The following is a 23923-nucleotide window of genomic DNA, read 5'->3' as shown; positions in this document are numbered from 1 at the left end:
TATATATAGTATATTATATGTTATATAATATAAAATATTTATACTTTATATTAAAAAGTATCATTTTATTATGTAATAAAATATAAACATGTACTTATATAATACATTTGCATATTTATATAAAATATATTTAATATATACTTATACACATATTTAATATATACTATATTTATATAATATATTTAATGTAGTGTATATTTAATATATAATATATTTATATAATATACTTCATGTATTATATATTTATGCAGTAGATAATGTATTTAATTTTTACATTTTTTTACATTTTTATTTTTTTAAATTTATAAGTCATGTTTATTCTATTACAGTTGTCTCAATTTTTCCCCTTTGCCCCCCTCCACCCATCCCACCCCACCCCCCACTCCCACAGTCAATTCCCACTCTGTTGTCCCTGTCCATGTGTCATTCATACATGTTTTTTGTCTAGTCCCTTCCCCTTCTTTCCACCATTGTCCTCTTTCCCCATCCCCTCTGGTCACTTTCAGTCTGCTCTGTATTTCTGTGCCTGTGGTTTATGTTGCTTGTCAGTTTATTTTGTTGAATAGATTCCACTATGGTATTTGTCTTTCATCAACTGGTTTATTTCACTTAGCTTAATATTCTTCAGTTCCATCCATGTTGTTGCAAAAGGTAGGAGTTCCATCTCTGTCTTTCTTTCGTTCTTTCTTTCTTTCTTAAATGCAGATTGATTTTATTTTTTTAAATGTGAAAGTTAATTATAAAATACTAAAAATAAATTTAAAGCCATTATAAAGTCTCAGCAATTAAATCAACATGATACCAGCAAAGAAATAATCAGTTAGATCAATGAAATATAATAAGCATTGTAGAAACAAATGTATATCTCTGTCCAACAATATAATATATGATTAAGTTGACATTTCAAATCAATGGGTAAAATAAGGCTTATTGAACTAATAAGGTACATGGACCACTATTACTTGAAATAAAACAAATATAGAGCCCTATTTCATACATTATACAAGAAATTCTCAGGTGAGTTAAAAATCAATATGTAGAATCTAAGGAGTTTTAGGAGAAAATAGAACTAATATTTTTCATGACCTGAAGTAAAATATTCAACCCCAGAAGCTATAAAGTAAATATTGACAATATGGCTATATTCAACATTTAAGACTATGTAGTAATACACGTATAAAAAAGTTAAAGGACAAGGAATAGAATAGGAAAGTATTTGCAACATATCTAAAAAGGGTTAGTAGGGTTTTTTGTTTGTTTGTTTTTTAGGGAAAAAAGTTCTACAAACCTTTAATCGATAAATGGATATAGAATACCAAAAAGTCATTTAAAGCTTTTTTAAAAATAATAGAAATAGGCAAGAAATATACAAAAACAGGTTTAGTTTCAACAAATAGTAAAGGAACAATTAAAATAACATTATTGTCACAATCTGATTAATGAGTATTAAAAATATTGGTAATATCAAGTATTGGCAACTCTGAAAGGAACTAGGTATTCATAGAAACTTTTTCTTCATCTTAAAGCAGTCCCTTTAGAGTATTTTGCAGTGCTGGTTTGGTGGAGGTGTATTCTTTAGCCTTCTTTTGTCTGGGAAACTCCTTATTTTGCCTTCCATTTCAATTGAGAGCCTTGCTGAGTAGAGCAGTCTTGGTTGCAGGCCTTTGCTTTTCATTCCTTGGAATATTTCTTGCCAGTGTCTTCTGGCTTGCAGTGTTTCTGTTGAGAAGTCAGCTGCTTGCTGTACTGGGGCTCCATTATATGTTACTACTTCTTTTTCCCTTGCTTGCTTTAGGATTCTCTGTTTGTCTTTGATATTTGCCATTTTAATGATGATGTGTCTTGGAGTGGGTCTCATTGGGTTCCTCTTGAATGGGACCCTCTGTGCTTCCTGGCCTTGTGTGACTTTTTCTCTCCTCCAATTAGGGAAGTTTTCCATCATGACTTTTTCAAACAGGTTCTCTATCCCTTCCTCATCCTCCTCTCCTTCTGGTATCCCTATTATACGGATATTAATTACGTTTCATTTCCCTAAATACGTTGCATTTCCTTAAATGCCTCTTCATTCTTTTTGAGTCTTTTTTCATTTTCTTGCTCTTTCTGGGAGCTTTTTTTCTACCTTGTCCTCCAGCTCGCTGATTTGATCCTCTGCTTCATCTAGCCTGCTTTTGATTCCTTCTACTGTGTTCTTCAATTCAGAAATCGTATTCTTCATTTCCTCTTGTCTCTTATTGATAGTTTCTATGTTCTTTTTCATGCTGATATAGTTTGCAGTAAGTTCCTCGTAGTTTCCCTGTAGATTTTTGTAATTCTCTCTGAGCTCACTGAGCTCATTGAGCTTCCTTAGAATCGTTCTTTGGAACTCAGTATCTGGTAGTTTACTTCCTTCTATTTCATTTCGCTGTCTTTGTGGGGATTCCTCCTTTCCCTTCGAATGGGGGATATTTCTTTGTCTTCCCATTATTTGTAAGACTCTTCTTTTTTGCCTCTGATTCTTATATTGATCTGTCTTGATTTCCTGACTGTGGTGTGAAATTCTATGGTAGGAGACCGCTGTTTTTACTTTCTGGATCTGCCTCTCATGATATCAGAAGTTGTCCCTGTCTGACGTTAGGCAGTCTGCTTGAGACTTCCAGAAATCTACTGTCTGTGGCTGTCTCCGTCAACTGTTAATCTAGTCACTCTGCCCCCAGCAGGTTGCCTTAGACAGCTCGGGGTGGGACAGAATCCCTACTGGGGGCGCGGTTATTGGGTCCTCTCCTGTTGCCCTATGGGGGAGGAGTCTGCACTGGGATCCCGCTGGCTACTCTCTCCACTCTCTCCCCAAAGCTTCCATCCTCAGTCTCTCCTCAAGTGTCTCCAGATCTCTCTGTGCCCCCTTTAGCCAGCAATCTACTGTCTGTGGGCTGCCAGTCCGCACTCAGCAGGTGGCTTAGACAGCACAGGGTGGGGTGGAATCCCGCCTGGAGGCGGGGCTATTGGGTTCTTTGATGCTGGTGCCCTTCAGGGGGAGTGGTCTGTGCCTGAGCAAGATGGCTGCTGCCACATGGGGGATGAGTCAGTGCCGGCATCCCGCTGCCTACTTTCTCAGTTTTCTCTCCAAAGCCTTCTTCCCCAGTCTCCCCTCAGGGTCTCTAGCCTACTCTGCCCCCACCTTTACCAGAGACCATGGTAAGTGGCTGCAAATAAAATGTATGCGTTTGTCCTTTAAACAGTTCTTTGCGTCTCCAGCCGCCTGTCTCTGGCAGAGAGCAACCCTGCCAGAACCCAGCTTTTTGCAGCTGGCTATTTTCTGTGTACTTTTGGGGCTCTGGTGTTGTGGGCTAGAGATCCCTGCTTTTGGTTTAGACCCCGCTCTTCTCGGTGGGGGATCCAACTGGCTGTTTCAATATCCTTCAGGTGCTGCTGCCCGTGGGCGCCCTGCCTGCCTTCTCAGCTCTATACTACACTCCTTACCAGTTAGATTGCTCTAAAGCTGATTCTTCTGTCTCCAAGGTTACAAGGCTCCTCTCTCGCTCTTGTTCAGTTGTTTGTTCCAGGTGATTTCTCCACAATTTAGTTGTAATTCCACGTTGGTCCTGGGAAGAGGTCAGTGTGACATCCACTTACTCCTTTGCCATCTTGAAAAAATAATATATTATTAAATATATGATTAGTAAGTATATTAAATATAAAATCAATAAATAAAGTGAATATATTTAATATATTATTAAATACATAACTAATATTAAATATATAATTAATAAATCTTTTTTTTTTATTTTTAAATCATGTTTATTCTGTCACAGCTGTCTCAGTTTTTCCCACTTTGTCCTCCTCCACACATTCCAGCCCACCCTTCTCTCCCACAGTCAATTCCCACTCTGTTGTCCATGTCCATGGGTCATTCATACATGTTCTTTGTTAGTCCCTTCTCCTTCTTTCCACCGTTGTCCTCCTTCCCCATCCCCTCTGGTCATATATTTAATTTTATATTAAATGTATGTTTATATATCTTTAATATTATATATTTCTTTGTAATTATATGTAAATATATGTTTACATCTGCTTTTTAAAAACTTATATTGCAAGCATATTTGGAGTATCTTTAAAGTAATAAGACTACATCTATAAGCCTACATGCAAGGTAGATGTTTTATTATACCTATAATATTGGTACTTCTGGGTAGACATATTTTAGCCTTAATAGATATTGCTTATATAGAATATACCTCTCTTCTCATTTGTAAAAATTAAGATTGTCTTAACTACTACTTTTGTGTTCTGCTAAGGCTGTTAAGTTAATTTCTTAATCATCTAAGAAAATGACACCTCTTCTCTGGCTAAATTTCTTTTTACTTGTAAGGTCAGATGAAGAGAGAGCAGCTCTAGAAAATGTAGGGCCACAGATAATGGATAAATGGTCACAAAAGAGCATCTGGCCCAGCTTTTAACTTACTTTCTAGTTCAGAATTTTATATCATTCATTATAACTAAAACTTTCAGCCTTAGTCCAGAAATTGTGAGCTTTGAAAATGGAATTTTTTTATATGGGGACCAAACATCAGTAGCAGAACTAGAAATGAGATCTAAAGTGACTATCACCTAAGTTGGGAATCAAATGTGATTTAAAATAAAAAAGAAACCTTGAATTATGTACCCATAGCAAACATATTTTAAAAATGATTTTCCTGCCTACTTTTATAAAGCAGATAGGCTTAAAGAGGTAGGTAAGGTATTGTTTTGTTTTGTTTTGGGTACTGTTTTCATAGCTTATATGTCTAGATAATGTGAAAATATGTAATATTTTAATATTCCTGATTGATGTGAAAGCTATTGAGACTATCGTTTTTTTAAAATAAATTTTATTTCCTCATGCATGTGTTATAAAAGGCAATTAAATTGGGTACTAATTATATAATTTAACTGAATAAAGAAGTTGAGAAATATATATAATTTTTAAAAATCCCATAACTTCTCACTTTGAGTAAACTCTATTCTTTTGATTCTTACATTGTGTGCCTAGAGCAACTTGCTGAGCTTCGTCAGGAGTTTCTTCGACAAGAAGACCAGCTTCAGGACTATAGGAAGAACAATACTTACCTTGTAAAGAGGTTAGAATATGAGAGGTAAGGTGCTACATTCAACAAATATTTATGAATCTGAAATAGCTGGCCAATTTTTAGACAATTCGTTTTTTCCTTTCTGGCTTCAGTTTTCCCTCTCTCTCTCTCTTTCTTTCTTTCTTTCTTTTTCTTTTTTTCTTTTTTTTTTTTTTGTTTTCTTAGATCTTTTAAATTGGTTTCCTGTTGTCTTTCTATTTTCTCTTTGAAGTCTGCACTCTTTTATTTTGGTATGTTTAACACCATGATAATACCTCTTACAAGGCATGCTGTGTCTGCTTCTATAAGAAAGAAAATCTTGCCTGATTTTACTGAATTAGATGTGGCAAAGACTGAAAGGAGATTAAGTGTCTGTGATTCTTTTTGAGGGGCATCCAGAAGATGAAGACAGCACTGGGAGGTGTCCTCAGAATAGCTAAGAACTGAGTGCCAGCTGCTTCTCCTGCTCTTTACTTTAGGTCCCTTGTTTACAGTGCTGCACTTAGTTGGTGATGAGGTTGGGGAACCTCATAGTTGCTTTTCTAGCAATCACTCTTTTTGAAATGTTTTTTCTTTCTTTATTTTTATTGTTGACACTATTGCAGATGTCCCCATTTGGCCTCCCCGCTTTGCCCTACCTCCTCAGCCCCTGTTCTCCCTTCCCTCTGGCCATCACCGCACTGTTGTCTGTGAGTTATGCATATATGCTTTTTTGCTAATCTCTTCACCTTCTTTCATCCAGTCCTTCCCACCCCCCTCACCTGTAACAGTTGTCAGTCTGTCCCATGTATCCATGCCTCTGTTTTTATTTTGTTTATCAATTTATATCTTTTATTAGATTCCACATGTAAGGGAGATCATATGGTATTCGTCTTTCTCTGACTGGCTTATTTCACTTTAGCAATCACTCTTTAGAAACCTTTATTATATCTGATAGATTTTACAGTAAAAAGTATTTTTAGGTTTGCACACCATAAATTGGAAACATTCACTGTATTTTAAAGTATAATTTACCCATTTCTGACTTCTTACTCTTGTAGGTTATCAATATGCATCTGCTTACATATATGTATTTAGACCTAACAGTATTCAGTAATTTTCCATACTCCTGTAGGATTAAGGGTTTAGGATATTTAGAGGTAATATATTATTTCAGCCTGTTAATGTACCAAAGCTTGTTTAATCTCTCCCAATTGCTGAACCATTAGAGTAGTTATCCTTTTCTCACTGTTATAACTATCAGCTCCAAAATCTTTATGCAAAAAGGATTTTTCCCCTCTTATATTATTTCGCTGGTATATATTCTCAAAAACAGAGTTGCTGAGGTAGAATGTTTTAGTGCTTTTGTTGCTTATTACACATATATGAAAGATTGCTTTCTAACATGATGGCATTAATTTCTAATGTAAATGTTTTCCTGTAGCCCCACCAACATGGGCTTTTATAACTTTAACTTATTTTTGTGAGTATGGGAATAAGGTAATACCATAAGTATATATAGGAAATTTAATTTGCATTTTAATGGTGAAAGCTAAAAATTTTTTTAAAGATTTTATTTATTTTATTTTTAGAGAGAGGGGAGGGAGGGAGAAAGAGAGGAAGAAAAACAGCCACCTGTGAAAAATGTGCCTCTCGCATACCCTCAACTGGGGACCTGCAACCCAGGCATGTGCCCTGATCAGGGCTCAAACTGGCAACCTTTTGGTTCTCAGACTGGCTCTCAGTCCACTGAGCCACACCAACCAGGGCTAAAATTTTTTTATATGTTAACTATTTGTTTCTTTTTGCATGAACCATCTATTTTTATCCTTTAACTACTGAGCAGTGGAAATTTACAGTCTTTACAATTTTTTGTTTCCATTTTTCTTGATAGTTAATCTATTGTATTAGTTTCTTCCATTCTTGCTCTTCCTTTTTAAAATGTTTTATTTTTATTACTGATTTTAACCTACCCATTTTTAGAGGGAGGAAGAAACATCAATTTATTTCCTTGCTTGCTTTGTGTGTGCCCTGACCAGAGATCTAATCCTCAACCTTAGTGTATCAGGATGATGCTCTAACCAACTGAAGTACTTGGCCAACACCCATTCTTGCTGTTCTTATGGTTTAGACTTTTATTATTGTGTTAAAATACTAACTCTTGGGTGAATCATCTGCTGCCACTCCTACTAACTCTCATGATTCTATTTTTTCTCATCTGTTACTATATTTTGGTCTCACAGTTTTCTATAGTGTTTTTCTCTTCTGTGATTGAAATTGGCTTTGGCGATTGCTTTTTTATAAATGAAATTTTTTAAAATAAACTTTTATCTTTTTAATTTCTGTTTTTTTAAAAACATAGCTTTATCAGTATTCTTTATCCTCTATTACATATTCAAATATTTTAAGAATTTTGACTATGAGCTATATTTATGTCTGCTCTTTGTCCTTCCTTGCCCACTCTTCTAATTGAATGCTTCATTTTTGTAAATGTAGGTTTTAAACTTCTAGACAACTTTCAGAATCCAATCCAAGATAATATAGTCTAAAAAATGACTTTTTAATTTAGTTTTCAGTGTGGACAACAAATCAAGGAATTAAGAGCACAGCATGAAGAAAAAATAAAAAAATTAGCAGACCAGTTTTTGCAGGAACAAAAGGTAAATGAAAAAAGAATACTAAATCAAAGTATGTTCTTGTTATAAATCCTGTAATTTAGAAATTAAAATACGCTCTTGTCATAAAACATTGTATTTTAGGTATCCTAGCCTGCCTACTTCTAAAAATGATTTGCAGTACTTTATTGCTGAGTAAATTAGATATTTGCAAAAATATAACCTTAACTCTTAAAACTGATTTTAGCTAAATATCTTTTATCTGACTTTCAAAAATAACTTTTGCTCTTAATATAGTTCTCAGATTGTAAAAATGGAAAAGATTTTACTGAAAAATCAATTCTTCTTCTATGCTTTTGAGAATCAGAAAAATAATTGAGAAACTTTCTCCTTAATTATAAATCTCTGTTATTCTGAATTCCTTTTTTAAAACATAGAAATGAAACAGTAGACACTATTTTGATGTATATTTTTGGGAGTGGCAAGTTTTTAATTAATATATCCATTTTCAGTTGATATACAGGGTCTGGCAGAAGTAACACCTGCCTAAGTGTGGGTTGGTAGAGTTGTGATATGGGTGTAATAATTTATAGTTTTAATTTGAACATTTCACCTAAAATGTCATGTGGTGTGCTTGAGTGTGATGTTACAGAATTACATGCTTATGATACAGAATTACATGCTTATGATTTTGTCATAAAATATTTTATAATAAAAAAGGGGTGTTATATGTGCTGGACCCTGTATATTACCAAAGGCCATGCTAGAAATGGAGGGAATTTTTCTAAAGATTATTAGTCATTGGAGACATTCATTTTTCTACACTTTATAATCTCATCTAACTAGCTGTTATTTGTAAAAAGTCTTGTGATTTAAAGAGAGGTTAAACAGTGAAAAATAATTATCTTGCTCTCTGGTAGCATGTCCTCTAAAGGACTAGAAGTTACAAAAATCAGATTTTCATTCTTGACTGTTTTACTGTTTTATAGCACAATATTGAGAGCATTGTTTTTTTCTGTATTTCTTTTTTTCAATCTACAAAGTGGAATAACTGCTGCCTGTCTGCAATCTACCTTGAAGAGATGTGGGAGTAGGTTGCTGGAAGATGGCAGGTCTGAATAAGCTAGTGGTATAGAGGCATTGAGAACAAGCAGAAGGTATTGTTGACACACTGGATAGCTAGAGGAGCACAGTAGAACACAAAAAGAAGGGGAAGAGACGTTGCTATTGCATTTGTGCTATTACAAGCCCATATAAATAAAGGGGTGAGTTTGCTCTCTGTTCCTTTAAGAAGCATAGTTGAGAGTTTTTCCCCTTTTCCAGTGTAGTTCTCTCTTTCTGCTTTTCTATAATGGGCTATTTTTATATTTTAATTAACATACTCTTCAGTAATTCTTTGCTTTTATCCTGCCCTAATTGGACCATGTAGGGAGGAAGAGGAAGGAGATGCTTAGAAAACTCCTTTCTAGGGTAACACACCAGCCCTTAAACTTTAGACCAGCTGCCTAATTCTACTTCCCATGCTTTTATTCCCTGTTCTTCACCTGCTGTAACAAGTTGATTCTGTGAAACTTGAGTTTTTTCATAGGAACAAATACAATGTAAGCTATATGAAAGCATATAGCTCTGGAGAAGGAGTCAACTAAATCCATCCTGCTTCCTGTTTTCCTACAATCCATGGACAAAGAGTGGTTATTACATATTAAAAATGGTTGAAAAATCAAAATATTTTGTGATGGGAAAATTGTAAACAACTTTCATTTTTGTGCCTATAAATAATCTTTTGGATTGTAGTCACACTCATTTGTTTACTGCTTTCATGCTATAAAGGAAGAGAAATTGTTGTAGACTGGTGGAGACTAAGGAGACCGGAGGATTTAAATGCAATGCAGCATCCTAGATTGGACCCGGGAACAGAAAAAGGACATAGTAGAAAAAGTGGTGAAGTCAGTAAAGGCTGGAGTTTGATTAATAGTATACTAATGTTAGCTTTTTAGTTTTGCAGGTGTGTACTGCTAATATAAGATGTTAGCATTGAAGGAAATTGAGTGAGAGTTAACTACTTTTCTGTGAAGTTAAAATTATTTCAGAAAAAAGTTTATTAAAAAAACAATTAGGTGCCCTTTTACCAAATCACCAACATTACACTTAGAAAACCCTCTTATTTTTTAAAGAATATTTAACATTGTCCATTCACATAAAGGTATAGTCACTAATAACACATCAAAGGGGCATCTTTGTTAACTAGTTAACTATGTTAAATGGAAGACAGTTTTTGAACATCAGTTCATTGACTTTTAAGTTTTGTTTATTATTGTTTGTTTTTTCCACATCTACAAAGCAGTTGAATACTATAAAAATAGCTTGTGATGTAGCGTATAGCATTATAGCAAAAATATACAGAGATGCAGAATAGCTGCTCAGGTTGTGCCTCATTGAATTTCTCACCCTGTCCTTTGTACTGACACGTACAAAAATTTCAGTTTATCTTTTCACTCATCAGCAATTAAGCTCTGAGATTTGGCTCTTGCTTACCAAATTCCCAGAAAATGTGGGAATGAGAAAGACTGTGCTTTGAATTCCTTCTCCACAATTCTCTAGCTTTGTATACTTAGACAAACGACGTAACTTCTTTAAGCCTCAGTTTTGTTTTTCCTCACACTGTTTATCTCTGCTAGAGGATAAATTTGAAAGGAATTTGTAAACTGTGAAGCACAGCACAAATGTTTGTTGTTGATTTTATCTGCCAGGCACACTGGAATTGTCAAAACACCTTTTTTCTTTCTATTTTTTAAAGATTTTATTTAGTTTTAGAGAGAGGAGAAGGGAAGGAGAAAGAGAGGGAGAGAAACATCCACATGAGAGAGAAACATCAGTTGGTTGCCTCTCACACATCCCCAACTTAGGACCTGGCTCACAACCCAGGCATGTGCCCCTGGTCTGGAATCAAACTGACAACCTTTTGGATCTTTTGGCCTGCAGGACGATTCCCCCCACCCCCGAGCCACACCAATCAGAGCACCCTTTTTTCTTTTTATTGTGACAAATTTTTAAATTTGACTCATGTAATTCTAGATTTCCTGTAGATTTTTTAGTATTTTTTAATAATATTACTTAATGATTACATTGCATAGTGCTTTACCAGAAACAAATCATACATAAATGCATTAAATATTAAGTATAAAGACCCATACTGCAACCGAAGCATGTCTACGTGACTCTTTGTCTGTCCCAATTTTCCACTGAGGCAGCTTAGCCAATACAAAAGAGAAAACTGACCCGCCAATAGAATTGAGTCAGGCCTAACCATAAGCCCACAGCACCCAGGATTATGTCCAGCTTTAGGCCTCCTCAGTAACCTACAGTGCTCGGTAAAACTCTCTTCTTACAGAACCATGCCCTTAGAATAGTCAAAGAGAATTACCTCTAACATTTTAGGCCATTTACAGTAATTAGAGTTTTAAAAGATGTTGGTTATTCTTTGACTTCATATCAGGTATAAAAACTGAACAGAAAATAATATATCCCACATCTCCAAGTGTTTGAAATTTGGACCCATGGTATATGTTTTTGAAAATGAATTGTTTCAGAACATTTAGTTAATTGTTATATCAATGATTTAATGTTTTGAACTGAAAAATACTTACTGTTAACCAAATCTTTATTTAACAGCAAGAGGCCCACAAGTTTGAATTAAAAGGTGGAAATGAATTGGGTGCAAACAATCATGAAGTATCTAAAAATGTTCCAAAAGTACCTGAGAATGCTGCAGATAAGAATGAAGACCCCTCAAGCAATCATATTCAACAGGGGAAAGGTATTATAATTGTTTTGTGTTAACAGCATAATGACTTTTCTTATTTTGAGGTGAATATCTTCAATCATAACAAATATTGTTTGATTTTAGTTCAGTTATAATTAGGTGTCTGTGTTGTTTCAAATTTGTATCCTTTGATAGAGAAAAAAGAGTAAGTTATTTTAGAGTTACAACTCTATGTCCAAAGCAAGATATAAAGATATTCAGTCAATGTGGCTTATTGTATTAGAAACTGATTGTTACCTTCCTTCAAAACAATTTCAATTTATGTAAGGAAAAATAAAGAATTATGTCTTTTGTTACTTGGGCAGAACAAATCAAACCAGGTGGTGATGCAGGAATGCCTGGAATAGAAGAAAATGACCTTGCAAAAGTTGAAGACCTTCCAACTGGTAAGTGAAAGTTAGTAGAATATTTAATGCGATATTATTTTTCACATGATCCTTTTCGTTTTTTGAGTAACGCTTGAGAAAAGTCACGGATATCTGTATGATTGATGTTTCTAGTTAATTAACTGCCCGTCAATTGCCAGGACTTAGTGTATATAATTTTTATGAAAAATTTTGCCTAAGCATTATATAGTATTTGTTTTTGCCTTCATAAGCGTCAACCATATTTGAACCTTTTCTTTTTTGACTCAGTTATTGTTCATTACACTTATGCTATGTTAGAGCCATTTATGTTTACTGAAAGGTTTGTATGGTTCATTTCTTTCAGACTAAATGTTCCCAGATTGCTATGTTGTTGGTGTGCTTTAATATGACATAATAATACTCTTAACATAGGTTTTTAGGACTTGGCTTATACTTTCAGTTAATTACGCCATACTTAAATAGTTTATTCACTATTTTTTTCTTGCTTTTATGGTCACCTCTCCTCCCTGTATATTTCCTTTTTCATTACTGCCTTCGTTACTCATACCTTTCCATTTGAAGTCTGTGTCACTGCTGCTTTCCTAATCCCATTCAGGTTTTTTTCCATGTCTCTCTTTTTCTTGCCATTTCTGTTTTTTGGCTATCGTAGGTATCCCTCCCTGCTGACTCCAATTTATCATGCTAGAAAATCAAAACTAACAGCATATCTGTAGTTATTCTTGGCTGTGAAAACAATCCCAGTGATTACTTCTGTGGTTACAGCTTATTGTATGTGACTGAAGTTGCTGACTGAGGTCCAAATGAAGTATTAGTTTTTTCATTTGTATTATTTTGTTACCTCCTCAAATTCTCTCATGTCTATCTTCTTTTGGGTTCCATTTTAGGGGATAGTATAGTCCCCCAAAATAAAGGTAAGGACAAGAGCAATAACATGAGTTTAAAAATACAGAGTTATAATGAGCATGATTTGTTTGTAAGACAATGAAGCTATCCAGTGACTCTTAAAGTGTGGTCCTTGGACCAGCAGTATCAGCATTACCCAGGAACTTGATAGAAATGCAGATTCTGTGGATAGAGCAATGTGTGTTTAAACAAGCTCTACAAGAGATCTCTCTCTATGCTAAAGTTTTAGAATCACTATCTAGATGTTAATTAAGGGAATGTTGAGAGTGGAGACCTTGGTATTCTTCTCAATTACTGCAGATTTAACTCTAATTCCTAGACTTAACTGTTTTAGGTTGATTAATCTCTTTTACATTGTCTTTATTTATTTTTAAAGGTACACCCAAATTTTTGCCAAGGATAAACTGCAGGTTTCTAGTATATAGAAACACTCTATTCAGATATATTGTCAAAGGTTAACAATACCTTTTGTAGTCATTCTAGATACTCCCTTCTGTTTTTTCCCAAGTCTTTGTTCTCTGCTTTTTTTGGTCTCTGATAATTCTATTGATATCTTTTCTACTCTAGCCTAGAGCTTCTTTCTTCAACCATGCCCAGTCTACTAATAAGCCCATCAAAGGCATCTTCATTTCTGTTACAGTGTTTTTGACCTCTAGCATTACTTTTTGGTTCTTTCTAGGATTTCCATCTCTCTACTTAACATTGTTCTGTTCTTGTATGCTGTCTACTTTATCCATTAGAGTCCTTAGCATTTTAATCATCATTATTTTAAATTCCTGGTCTGATAAAACATTTCTTTTGGTACTGATGCTTGCTCTGTCTCTTCAAGTTGTGCTTCTTTTCCTTTAGTATGACTTGTAATTTTTTATTTTTTTAAATAATTTTTTATTTTTTTAATTACAGTTGACATACAATATTATATTAGTTTCAGGTATAACACCCAGTGTTTAGGCATTTATATAACTTATGAAGTGATTACCCTGATAAATCTAGTACCTATCTGACACCATAAATAGTTATTACCATATTGTTGACTATATTTCCTATGATGTGCTTTACATCCCACTGACTGTTCTGTTAACTACCAATTTGTACTTTCCCTTCACCTTTTTCATCTGTCCCCTCAAAACCCCTCACATTTGGCACCCATGAAAATGTTCTCTGTATCTATGAGTCTATTTCTGTTCTGCTCATTCATTTATTTTGTTTTTTAGATTTCACATATAAATAAAATCATCTGGCATTTTTCTTTTTCTGTCTGACTTTTGACTCAGAACAATATTTTCTCAGTCCATCCATGTTGTTGCAGGTGACAAGATTGTGTTATTATTATGACTGAGTCATATTCCGTTGTATATATGCATCACTTCTTTATCCTTCATCTACTGATGGACAGACACTTAGGTTACTTCCATATCTTGGCTATATTATAATGTTGCATTGAACATATGGATGTATATGTATTTTCAATTTATTCTTTTGAGTTAATTTGGATAAATACCCAGAAGTGGAATTGCTGAGTCCTTCCTTATCTCGTGTTATAGACTTTGTTTTAAAGATTATTTTATCTGGTATAATTACTGCTACCCCAGCTTTTTTTTTTCATTACCATTTTCATGAAATATCTTTATCCATCCCTTTACTTTCAGTCTGTGTGTGTCTTTTGATCTGAAGTGAGATTCTCGTTAACAGCACTTGTTACCCATTTAGCCACCATGTCATTTGATGAAAACATTTAATCCATTTGCATTTAAAGTGAATGTTGATAGATACGTATTTATTGCAATTTTATTATTCATATTTTTTATTTTTTCTTCTTTCTCTTAATTTTTTTTAAATTTTAAAATCATGTTTATTGTTATACTTGTCTCATTTTTTTCCCTCTTTGCCCTCCTCCACTCATCCCACCTGCCCCCCTCTCTCACAGTCAATTCTCACTCTGTTGTCCATGTCCATGGGTCATTCATACATGCTCTTTATTTAGTCCCTTCTCATGCTTTCCACCATTGTCCTCCTTCCCCATCCCCTCTGGTCACTTTCAGTCTGCTCGGTGTTTCTGTGCCTGTGGTTTATTTAGTTCGTTAGTTTATTTTGTTGAATAGATTCCACTTATAGGTGAGATCATATGGTATTAGTCTTTCACCAACTGGCTTATTTCACTTAGCATAACATTCTCTAATTCCATCCATGTTGTTGCAAAAGGTAGGAGTTCATTCTTCCTTTCTTTTTATTTTTTAAATGCAAATTTTACTTATTTATTTTTTAAATGTCAAAATCCATTATAAAATATTAAAAAATTGAAAACCATTATAAAGTCTCAGCAATTAAAACAACATGACACCAGCACAGAGATAATCAAGTAGATCAATGAAATAAAGTGAGCATTGTAGAAACAAATGTATATATTTGTCTAACAATGTAATATAAGATTAAATTGATATTTCAAATCAATGAGGAAAACATGGTTTATTTAGCAGATAAGATGCATGGGCCACTATTACTTGAAATAAAACAAATATAGAACCCTATTTCACACATTATACAAAAAATATTCAGGTGAGTTAAAAATCAATATGTAAAAATCTAAGGAGTTTTGGGAGAAAATACAAACTAATATTTTTCTTACCCTGAAATAACATATTCAAATCCAGAAGCTATAAAGTAAAATATTGACAATATGACCATATTAAACATTTAAGGCTATATAGTAATATACATATAAAAAAGGTTAAAGGACAAGTAATAGAATAGAAAAGTATTTGTAACACATCTAAAAAAGGGTTAATAGTCTTCGGGGGTTTTTTAGGGCAATAATTCTACAAACATTTAATCAAAAAGTGGATAAAGAATACCAAAAAGCCATTTAAAGCTTTTTAAAATTAATAGAAATAAGCAAGAAAGGTACAAAAACAGGTTTAATTTCAACAAATAATAAAGGAACAATTAAAATAACACATCACAGTCACAATCAGATTAAGTACTAAAAATATTAGTAATATCAAGTATTGGTGACCGGTGAGAGGAACTGGGTATTCATAGAATCTTTTTCTTTACCTGCTTAAAGCAGTCCCTTTAGCACATCTTGCAGTGCTGGTTTGGTGGAGGTGTATTCTTTAGCCTTCTTTTGCCTGGGAAACTCCTCGTTTCGCCCTCCATTTTAATCGTGAGCCTTGCTGGGTAGAGCAGTCTTGGTTGCAGGCCCTTGCTTTTACTTTTCATGACTTGGAATATTTCTTGCCATTCCCTTCTGGCTTGTAGTAGTTCTGTTGAGAAGTCAGCTGCTAGCTGTACTTGGACTCCCTTGTATGTTACTATCTGCTTCTCTGTTGCTGCCTTTAGGATTCTCTGTTTGTCTTTGATATTTGCCATTTTAAACATGATGTATCTTGGAGTGGGCCTCATTGGGTTCCTCTTGAATGGGACTCTCTGTGCTTCCTGGCCTTGTGTGACTTTTTCTCTCCTCCAATTAGGGAAGTTTTCCATCATGACTTTTTCAAACAGGTTCTCTATCCTTTGCTCCTCTCCTTCTGGTATCCCTGTTATATGGATATTATTACATTTCAGGTTGTCCTACATTTCCCTAAGCTCCTCTTCATTCTCTTTGAGTCTTCTTTCATTTTCTTGCTCTTTCTGGGAGCTTTTTCCTACATTATCCTGCAGCTTACTGATTCGATCCTCTGCTTCATCTAGCCTGCTTTTGATTCCTTCTGTTGTGTTCTTCAATTCAGAAATTGTATTCTTCATTTCCTCTTGTCTCTTATTGATAGTTTCTATGTTCTTTTTCATGCTGATATAGTTTGCAGTAAGTTCCTCATATTTTCCCTGTAGGTTTTTGTAATTCTCTCTGAGCTCACTGAGCTCATTGAGCTTCCTTAGAACTGTTGTTTGAAACTCAGTATCTGATAGTTTACTTCCCTCTATTTCATTTCGTTGTCTTTGTGGGGATTCCTCTTTTCTCATAGATTGGGCGGGGGGGGGGGGGGGTGTTTCTTTGTCTTCTCCTTTTTTGTGAGACTTCCTTTTTGCTTTTGTTTCTTGAGTTGGTCTTTCTTGACTTCCTGACTTTGTGGTGTGAACTTCTGTGGTAAGAGACTGCTGTTTTTTTTCTTTCTGGATCTGCCTTCGATGATGTCAGTTGTTGACCCTGTCTGACCATAGGCAGTCAGTTCAAGACTTCCAGGAATCTATTGTCTGTGGCTGTCTCCTTCAGCTGTTTATCTAGAATCCCAGCTTCCTTCCCTTCATTGTTGGTTCCCTGTATATTTTTCTTTTTTTCACTTAGTGTATCCTTCACTTCTTCCTTTTTTTTGTGGCCATGCTCAATGGGTTATGTGAGCATCCTATTCACCAGTGTTTTGAACTCCGCATCTGGTAGCTTGGCTGTCTCCTTTTCATTTAGTTCTTTTTCTGAGGTTTTGTTCTATTCTTTTATTTGGACCATATTTGTTTGCCTCCTCAATTTGGTGGCCTCCCTGTGTTTGTTTCTGTGTATTAGGTAGAGCTGCTTCTACTCCCTGTCTTAGTTGTGTGGCCTATGTAGAAAAGGCACCTGTAAGTTTTATGGTCAGAGCCCTAGGTAATGCTAGGGTGGGGTAACCTGCTTCACTGCTTTGGGCTCTATGTGTTGTGGGGGCTGTTCAGAGAGGGGACAGTACTGCTGCCTGGCTTCTGGAGGCCTGCCAGTCCCTTGGCTGCTTCCAGTCACCTCACCCACCTCCGGTATGCTATTGGTGCCCTATCCTGTTGCTGCTATAGTGTTGGCATATGTTCTAAGCCTGTTCAGACCCTTTAAGCAGGGAAGATCCGGCAGTTTCTCCTGTTGGCCCAACTCCCATTGGTTTTTACAGCCAGTGGTAATTGGGGTTTATTTTCCTGGTGCTGGAATCCTGGGCTGAGTGTTCTGGCCTAGCACTGGGATTGCTGGCTCCTAAGGTATCCTTCCTGATTTTTCTCTAACAAACATGAATGTGGGGCTGTCCATTCCACTGCTGCCGCTTTTCCGTGCCACACTGCCTCTCTGTTCTATTTCCATGACTCTGCCTCTCCTGTCCATCTGGATGAATGTGGCTTCTTTAAATCCTTGGTTGCTGGACTTCCATACAGCTGTTTTGTAACAGTTCTGGGTGTTATTGTTTTGAGATCTGGTTGTAATTCTTTCTATGGTTGCATGATGAGGTGAAGCATGTCTACCTATGCCTCCGTCTTGACCGGACGTTTAAAGCTGAAAATTTCTAACTGTTGAGTTCCTCCATCGGTTTTACATTTAAATGTTTTTATTCCTTCAGCCTGCGTCTTGGACCCTTCATTCTAAGGATAAATATATAACTTTGACAACTCTAAATACTTCAGTATATATTTGAAAGGGGATTCTCAGCCCCGATTCTCAAGTGTGTGGCTTCCAGACACGAACAAGCAATTTTCGGAAGCCAGCAGGTTGTCCAAGAATTTACCTCAATTCTGGCACTGTCTACACCGAGATAGAATCAGATTCCACCAATAGAGGACTCTGTCTCACAGGACTCCCCTCCACTTCAGATGCTAGTCACAAGCCCAGGTTGTTACCTGTATTTGACTGACTAGCTATATAAATCAGAGGTTCCTACCATCCCTCCTCCAATAGATTAACTTGCAAGAACAGCACACAGAAGACAAGAAAACTCATTTACTCACTAGATTACCAGTTTATTACAAAGGATATCAAAGAATTCAAATTAATAGCCAGATGAAAAGATATATAGGGTGAGGTCCTGAACAAAGGAGCTTTGATCCTCATGGAGTTTGGGGCCTGACCCAGTGGCACATGAAAGCATTCTAATTCCCTAATATAGAAGCCGTCTGAAAAAAGACCATCAAGCTATCCTTTTGGATTTTTATGGAGGCTTCATTACATAGTCATGATTGATTAAGCTGTTGGCCATTGGTGATTGATTCAACCTCAAGCCCCTCTCCCCTGCCTGAAATCAGGTTGGGACTGAAAGTTACAATCCTATAACCACCTGGTTGGCTCCTACTGAGAGCCAGCTTCCATCCTTAGTTGCTTTTGAAAAGTTACCTCATTAACGTTACAAAAGATACCTTAATCACTCTTTTCACTTAGGAAATTACAAGGGTTTAGGAGCTCTGTGCCAGAAATAGGACAGGAAAACCCAAATATATGTATTTCTTATTTTACATCACAATATCACAACATATTGATATTTGCTAGACTATTAGCAGATATTCTCACAAACTTCCCAAATCAATCATGTAAGTTAAATGACATTATTCCTATTTTCAAGTGAAGACTGCAGCTTCAAGAAATTAGGCACTGACCCAAAGTCATACAGTTAATAAATTATAGAGCTATGATTTGAGGCCTGGTCTGTCTAAATCCAAAGACCATGCTTTTTTTATTTTTTATTCACTTGTCTGTGCAACAGAGCCAGCTTTGGAGCTTTTAATAAATACATGTACCAAGACATCATTGCCATATTCAGTGTATGTCTGGGATGGTATCTGTAATATTGAAGTGCTGCCAGGGTTGAGTATTATTGCTTATTAGTGCCATATTCCTTCTCCATAGTCATAGGCACTAGATAGTGAAGAGCTAGCTGTAAGGCAGGAAACCGGAAGTATGAATGTTTTTAATGTTGTAACCCTGTCATTGGAAAGGAAATGAGAGTATAAGGCAAGGATGGTTCTTTTTTGGCTCTCAGAGTAGAGGCTACAACTGAAAGCTAATAGAAATGTGAAGAAGGATTAACGTAAACCTACCAGCTTTTGAAAGTATTTGAGCTAGTTTTTCCAGAAATCACACTTTCAATTTTTAAGTCAAATGAGAGGTATGTCTCATCTCTATTATCATGAATTTCAGTTTCCACATCTATAAAAAGGAAAATCTATCTCAGATAGAATTGAGGGTGACAAGACTAGTGCATAGTTCATACTAAATACTCTCAGAAAATGGAACCTACTACTACAATTAATACTATTATTGCCTTCTTTGTAATTACCAGATGTAGTCCCAGTCCTTAGTCCCCTAACCACCTATTCCTAATGTTTTTACTGTTGTGTCTGTATATGGTCTCTTCTTTAACACTTTCCCCTCACTTCTTTCTTTGTAGTTCCTCAACTACGCTGTGCATGCCCCTGTCTCGAGGTCTTTGTTTGTATTTGCTGGTTTCTGCCTGATGTTCTTCCTCCCCACTTCATCCAAATGTCTTCAATGTCTCGAATGTCTCTTCTCAAAAATGCCTTCTCTCAGCAAACAATATATAATAGAACCTTCCACCACTCTCTATCACATCTCTGTTTTATTTTATACTTAACACTTTTTACTGTAACATTTATAGTATATTCAACACATACTTTTTTATTATTGTTATCTACCCAACAAGAATGTAGCTTTATAGAGCAATAACTTGGTCTGTTTTGTTTACTACTGAATCTCCACTTTTTAGAGCAGTGCTTAGAGGAAATACTTAAATATTGTTGAATGATTGAATTTCCATACTGAGAGTTCTCCTGTATAAAAAATAAAAAATCCAGGACCATAGCAGTATAAAAACCATGTGCTCTACTGGATTTGTGTCCAGTATTTTGTCTTCATGGTAAATAGAATTTATCATTTTATCTTGGTATTTTGCCTTAATAATGGCTTTATCAATGATATACCTTTAGTGGCCTAGTTATTAATGATATTATCTGATAGCAGCATACTATTATCTGTTGACGTGTATATTTTTCCTGGCTTTCAATAATCCTCAAAGGAGAGGACCAGGGTAAAGGGTTAGAACTCCTTTAATATTATAAATTATTGTGTGTAGTCTTTTTAGTGTTTAATTTTCTCTCCCATACTTCTGTTGTCTTTGAGCTCACATTTATTATTCTCTTAATTTGATTAGGGAGTACACACAACCATTGACCTGATGTTTAGGACTTTCCTGAGAATTTACTCTATCATGTAGGTACAAGAATGTTCATCATAAAATTGTTTATAATGACAAATTAAATACCTTATAAATGGTATAGGGAGGGCTATATTTATAAAGGGTAGTAGTTATTAAAAATAGTAATAATATTGAGCTGTGTTTATTAACATACAAATGTACCTATGATTTTTAAGAGAGAGAGAAGCAACTTTCAATAAAGCAAGTATAATATAACCTCATTTCTGTGGAAGAAAAATTAGTTTCTTATATGTGTACAGAAAAAAAAGTCTGAAGAACCCTACACAAAATTGGAGAGTGAGATTAGCACTCTTAATTTTCTCCAAGTTCACTGGTAGTTTTCTAGATTTTTTTATTTGTGTCAGTACCACTTACTATAACTATTAATTTGGCCCCTGGGAAAACCTCTAACTCTTTTGTTGTAGGTATAAATAAACCCACCTTTCCCCTTAGTCCAACAAAAATAAGGCTGGAATTTTTTAAAAGGAGACTTTTGAAGGAAAGTAAAGAAACAGTCAAAGGATAGCAATCAAAGTAGTTACAGAACACACATTGCTTTTTCCTAAGTAGTAAAAGTCTGTATACCAACTAGCTTAGCTGATACAGTTTATGAGACTTCTAAGTCCTGTGGCAATTCTTTACCCAGGTCTTTCTAGCCAAACCTATTAAATTACAAATTTTGATTCAGCACTATCATTTGGAAATGTTGTAGAATAAGCTAGTCAGAGAAAGACAAATACCGTAAAATCTAGTGAACAAAGTGAACTGATGAACAAAATGGAAACAGAGGCATTCGGCACACGGAACAGACTGACAGCTGTCAGAAGGTAGGGGGAGGGCAGCAGTGGGGAAAGGATGAAAGAAGGTGAAGGGATTAGCCAAACAGCCTGTATGCGTAACCCAAAGACACAGACAGTAGTGTGATGACTGGAGGGACGTAGGGGTGGAGGCTGGGTGGAGGTGGCAGAGGAGGGGAATGGAGACATCTACAATAGTGACAATAATAAAAATAAAGTTAAAAAAAGAAAGAAACTGTAATGACATGGAAAAATATGTATAAAATTTTAAAGAAGAAATCAGGTTATGAGAGTGACATCTGCATCGTTATGGAGTGAAAAGACCCCTTTGTTTCTCCCTTTAAAGTTATAACTTGGACAACTGTAATCCAACAAAGGATCGCATTCTCAACACATAAACACACCTGAAAGATTCTTGCATGGAGACATCTGAAGGTGGGTTTATCTGAATGAGCAAGGGAGGCTGGGCCAGGGAGAAAGTTATAGATATGGGCCACAACTGAAGTTTGCTGCCCACTTCAACCCCAGCTGATATGGTAGTGGTGGAGGAGTCTGGCTGCAGTCCCCACATGGAAGCCTAGAAGGTGGGGGGCAGGGAGGGTCAGAAGCAACAATCTGGCTTGAGTTGCTGGAATCCATTACAGCTAAACCTGATGACAGGGACAGAGATGCAGCACAGTGGAGTGGCAGCCATGGACTAGCAGCCGCTGTTACTAGTGAGAAAGCAAAGCCACAGACTCGGGAACCTGCCTTCCCTCACTTACCCCTTACCTACCCCTTGGCTACCCCTTGCCATGGAATCCAGAAGAGGCAGTGGAGATGGTTTGGATAGTATAGCATGGCTGGCAGCCTCTAGTTACAGAGGGCAGGGCCTGGGACTTACAGGCCCAGGACCCCATTGTCAACCTCAGGTGTGGTGCCTGGAAATCAGGGTGACCCAGACACAGAGGGGATGGCCCCACCTCAGAGAATATGGGGCATTTTCCATGACTGAAACCCACCAACTCCACCCCACCAAGATCCTCAAGGTGCTAGTAGTTCAGGGAAGAAAGAACAAAGCTGAGCTATAGCACCATTTCCTGGAAAACAAAAGAAAGACCTCTACTTAATCTGCTGAATTAAGAGCAAAAAGAAAAGATTTAACTACCTCAAATGCCCAGGCAGAGAAACTTTCCATCAAGTACCATGAATAACAAAGGTAACAAGGTAGATCAAAAAGAAAATGAAAAGTCTTCAGAAACAAAACTCAAAGACAAGGAATACTGTAATTTAAATGACAGAATTCAAAATTGCAATTATGAAAAAACCGTGAAAAGTCAGAAAGGTTGTTCACTGAGCTCAGAAATAAAATTAATGAAGAAAAGAGTATTTTACTAAAGAGATTGAAACTATAAATAGAACCAAATGGAAATCTTGGAGCCAAAGAACTCAATAAATGAGATGAAGAATGCATTAGAGAACATTGGAGACAGCATATCAAATGGAAGAGAGAATTAATGAGCTTGAAGATAGAAACCTTGAAATGACTCAGATAGAAGAAGAGAGAAAACTGAAAGTTAAAAAAAGAAGAAAGATTCTACTAGAACTATCTGATTCCATTATAAAAAGTAACATAAGAATAATGGGTATACCAGAAGGAGAAGAGAGGGACAATGGAACACAGAGCCTATTCAAATAAAGAATTGATGAGAGCTGGACCTTTGAATCTAGGAAGCTAGCAGAATACCTAATTATCTCAATGCAAGAAGACCTTCTCAAAGACACATTACATTAAAACTGTCAAAAATCAATGACAAAGAAATAATTTTCAAGGCTACTGGATGGAGTGGGGGAGATTTTAACCTAAAAAGGAAATTCTTTTAGATTATTATCAGATTATCCAAACAGAAAGTCTGTAAAGAACTATCAGCCTTAGCCCTTTCAGACTTGCAGTCAGGATGGAGGCGTAGGTAGTTACACTTTGCCTCCTCGCACAAGCAAAAGAAGGACAACAACTTTAAAAACAAAAAATAACCTGAACTGCCAGAAAGTCGAAGTGTATGGCAGCCCAGCAACCAGGGAGTTAAAAAGAAAACATTCATCCAGACTGGCCACCACCAGGGGTGGAGAGGACTCATGGCAAGGTGACAGCTGAAGAATCAGATGGGTGAGGTGGCAGCTGGCAGATCAGGCGGTCCCACATTTGCGTGTGGATAAACTGGAGGAACTGCAGTGGAGCTAGACAGCTTCACAATCCAGGGTTCCAGTGTAGGGGAGGGAAAGCCTCAAAACATCTGGAGGTAAGAATCTGTGTGGGTTGCGGTAGTGGGAGAAACTCCCAGCCTCACAGGAAAGTTCGTTGGAGGGGTCCATGAGGTCTTAGAATGTACACAAACCCACCCACCAAGGACTCAGCATTCGAAGGGCCCAATTTGCTTATGGGTAGTGGG

General features: G+C 36.1%; 1 protein-coding gene across 2 annotated transcripts in view; it reads left to right on the top strand.

Annotated features, from left to right (window-relative positions):
• Positions 1 to 23923, top strand: part of GOLM2 (golgi membrane protein 2) — a 104212-nt gene that overhangs the window by 37700 nt on the left and 42589 nt on the right. For both annotated transcript variants that reach the window (XM_054565478.1, XM_054565477.1), the window contains exons 3-6: positions 5006 to 5108; positions 7630 to 7720; positions 11348 to 11492; positions 11804 to 11884. In XM_054565478.1, the coding sequence (XP_054421453.1) occupies positions 5006 to 5108; positions 7630 to 7720; positions 11348 to 11492; positions 11804 to 11884 (420 nt within the window). The remainder of the gene's footprint in view (positions 1 to 5005; positions 5109 to 7629; positions 7721 to 11347; positions 11493 to 11803; positions 11885 to 23923) is intronic.

Source organism: Pteronotus mesoamericanus, unplaced genomic scaffold, assembly GCF_021234165.1.
Source record: "Pteronotus mesoamericanus isolate MK-2021 breed Mesoamerican mustached bat unplaced genomic scaffold, CSHL_Meso_final contig_164, whole genome shotgun sequence".
Classification (NCBI taxonomy): domain Eukaryota; kingdom Metazoa; phylum Chordata; class Mammalia; order Chiroptera; family Mormoopidae; genus Pteronotus; species Pteronotus mesoamericanus.
This window is presented reverse-complemented; position numbering and strand designations above follow the sequence as displayed.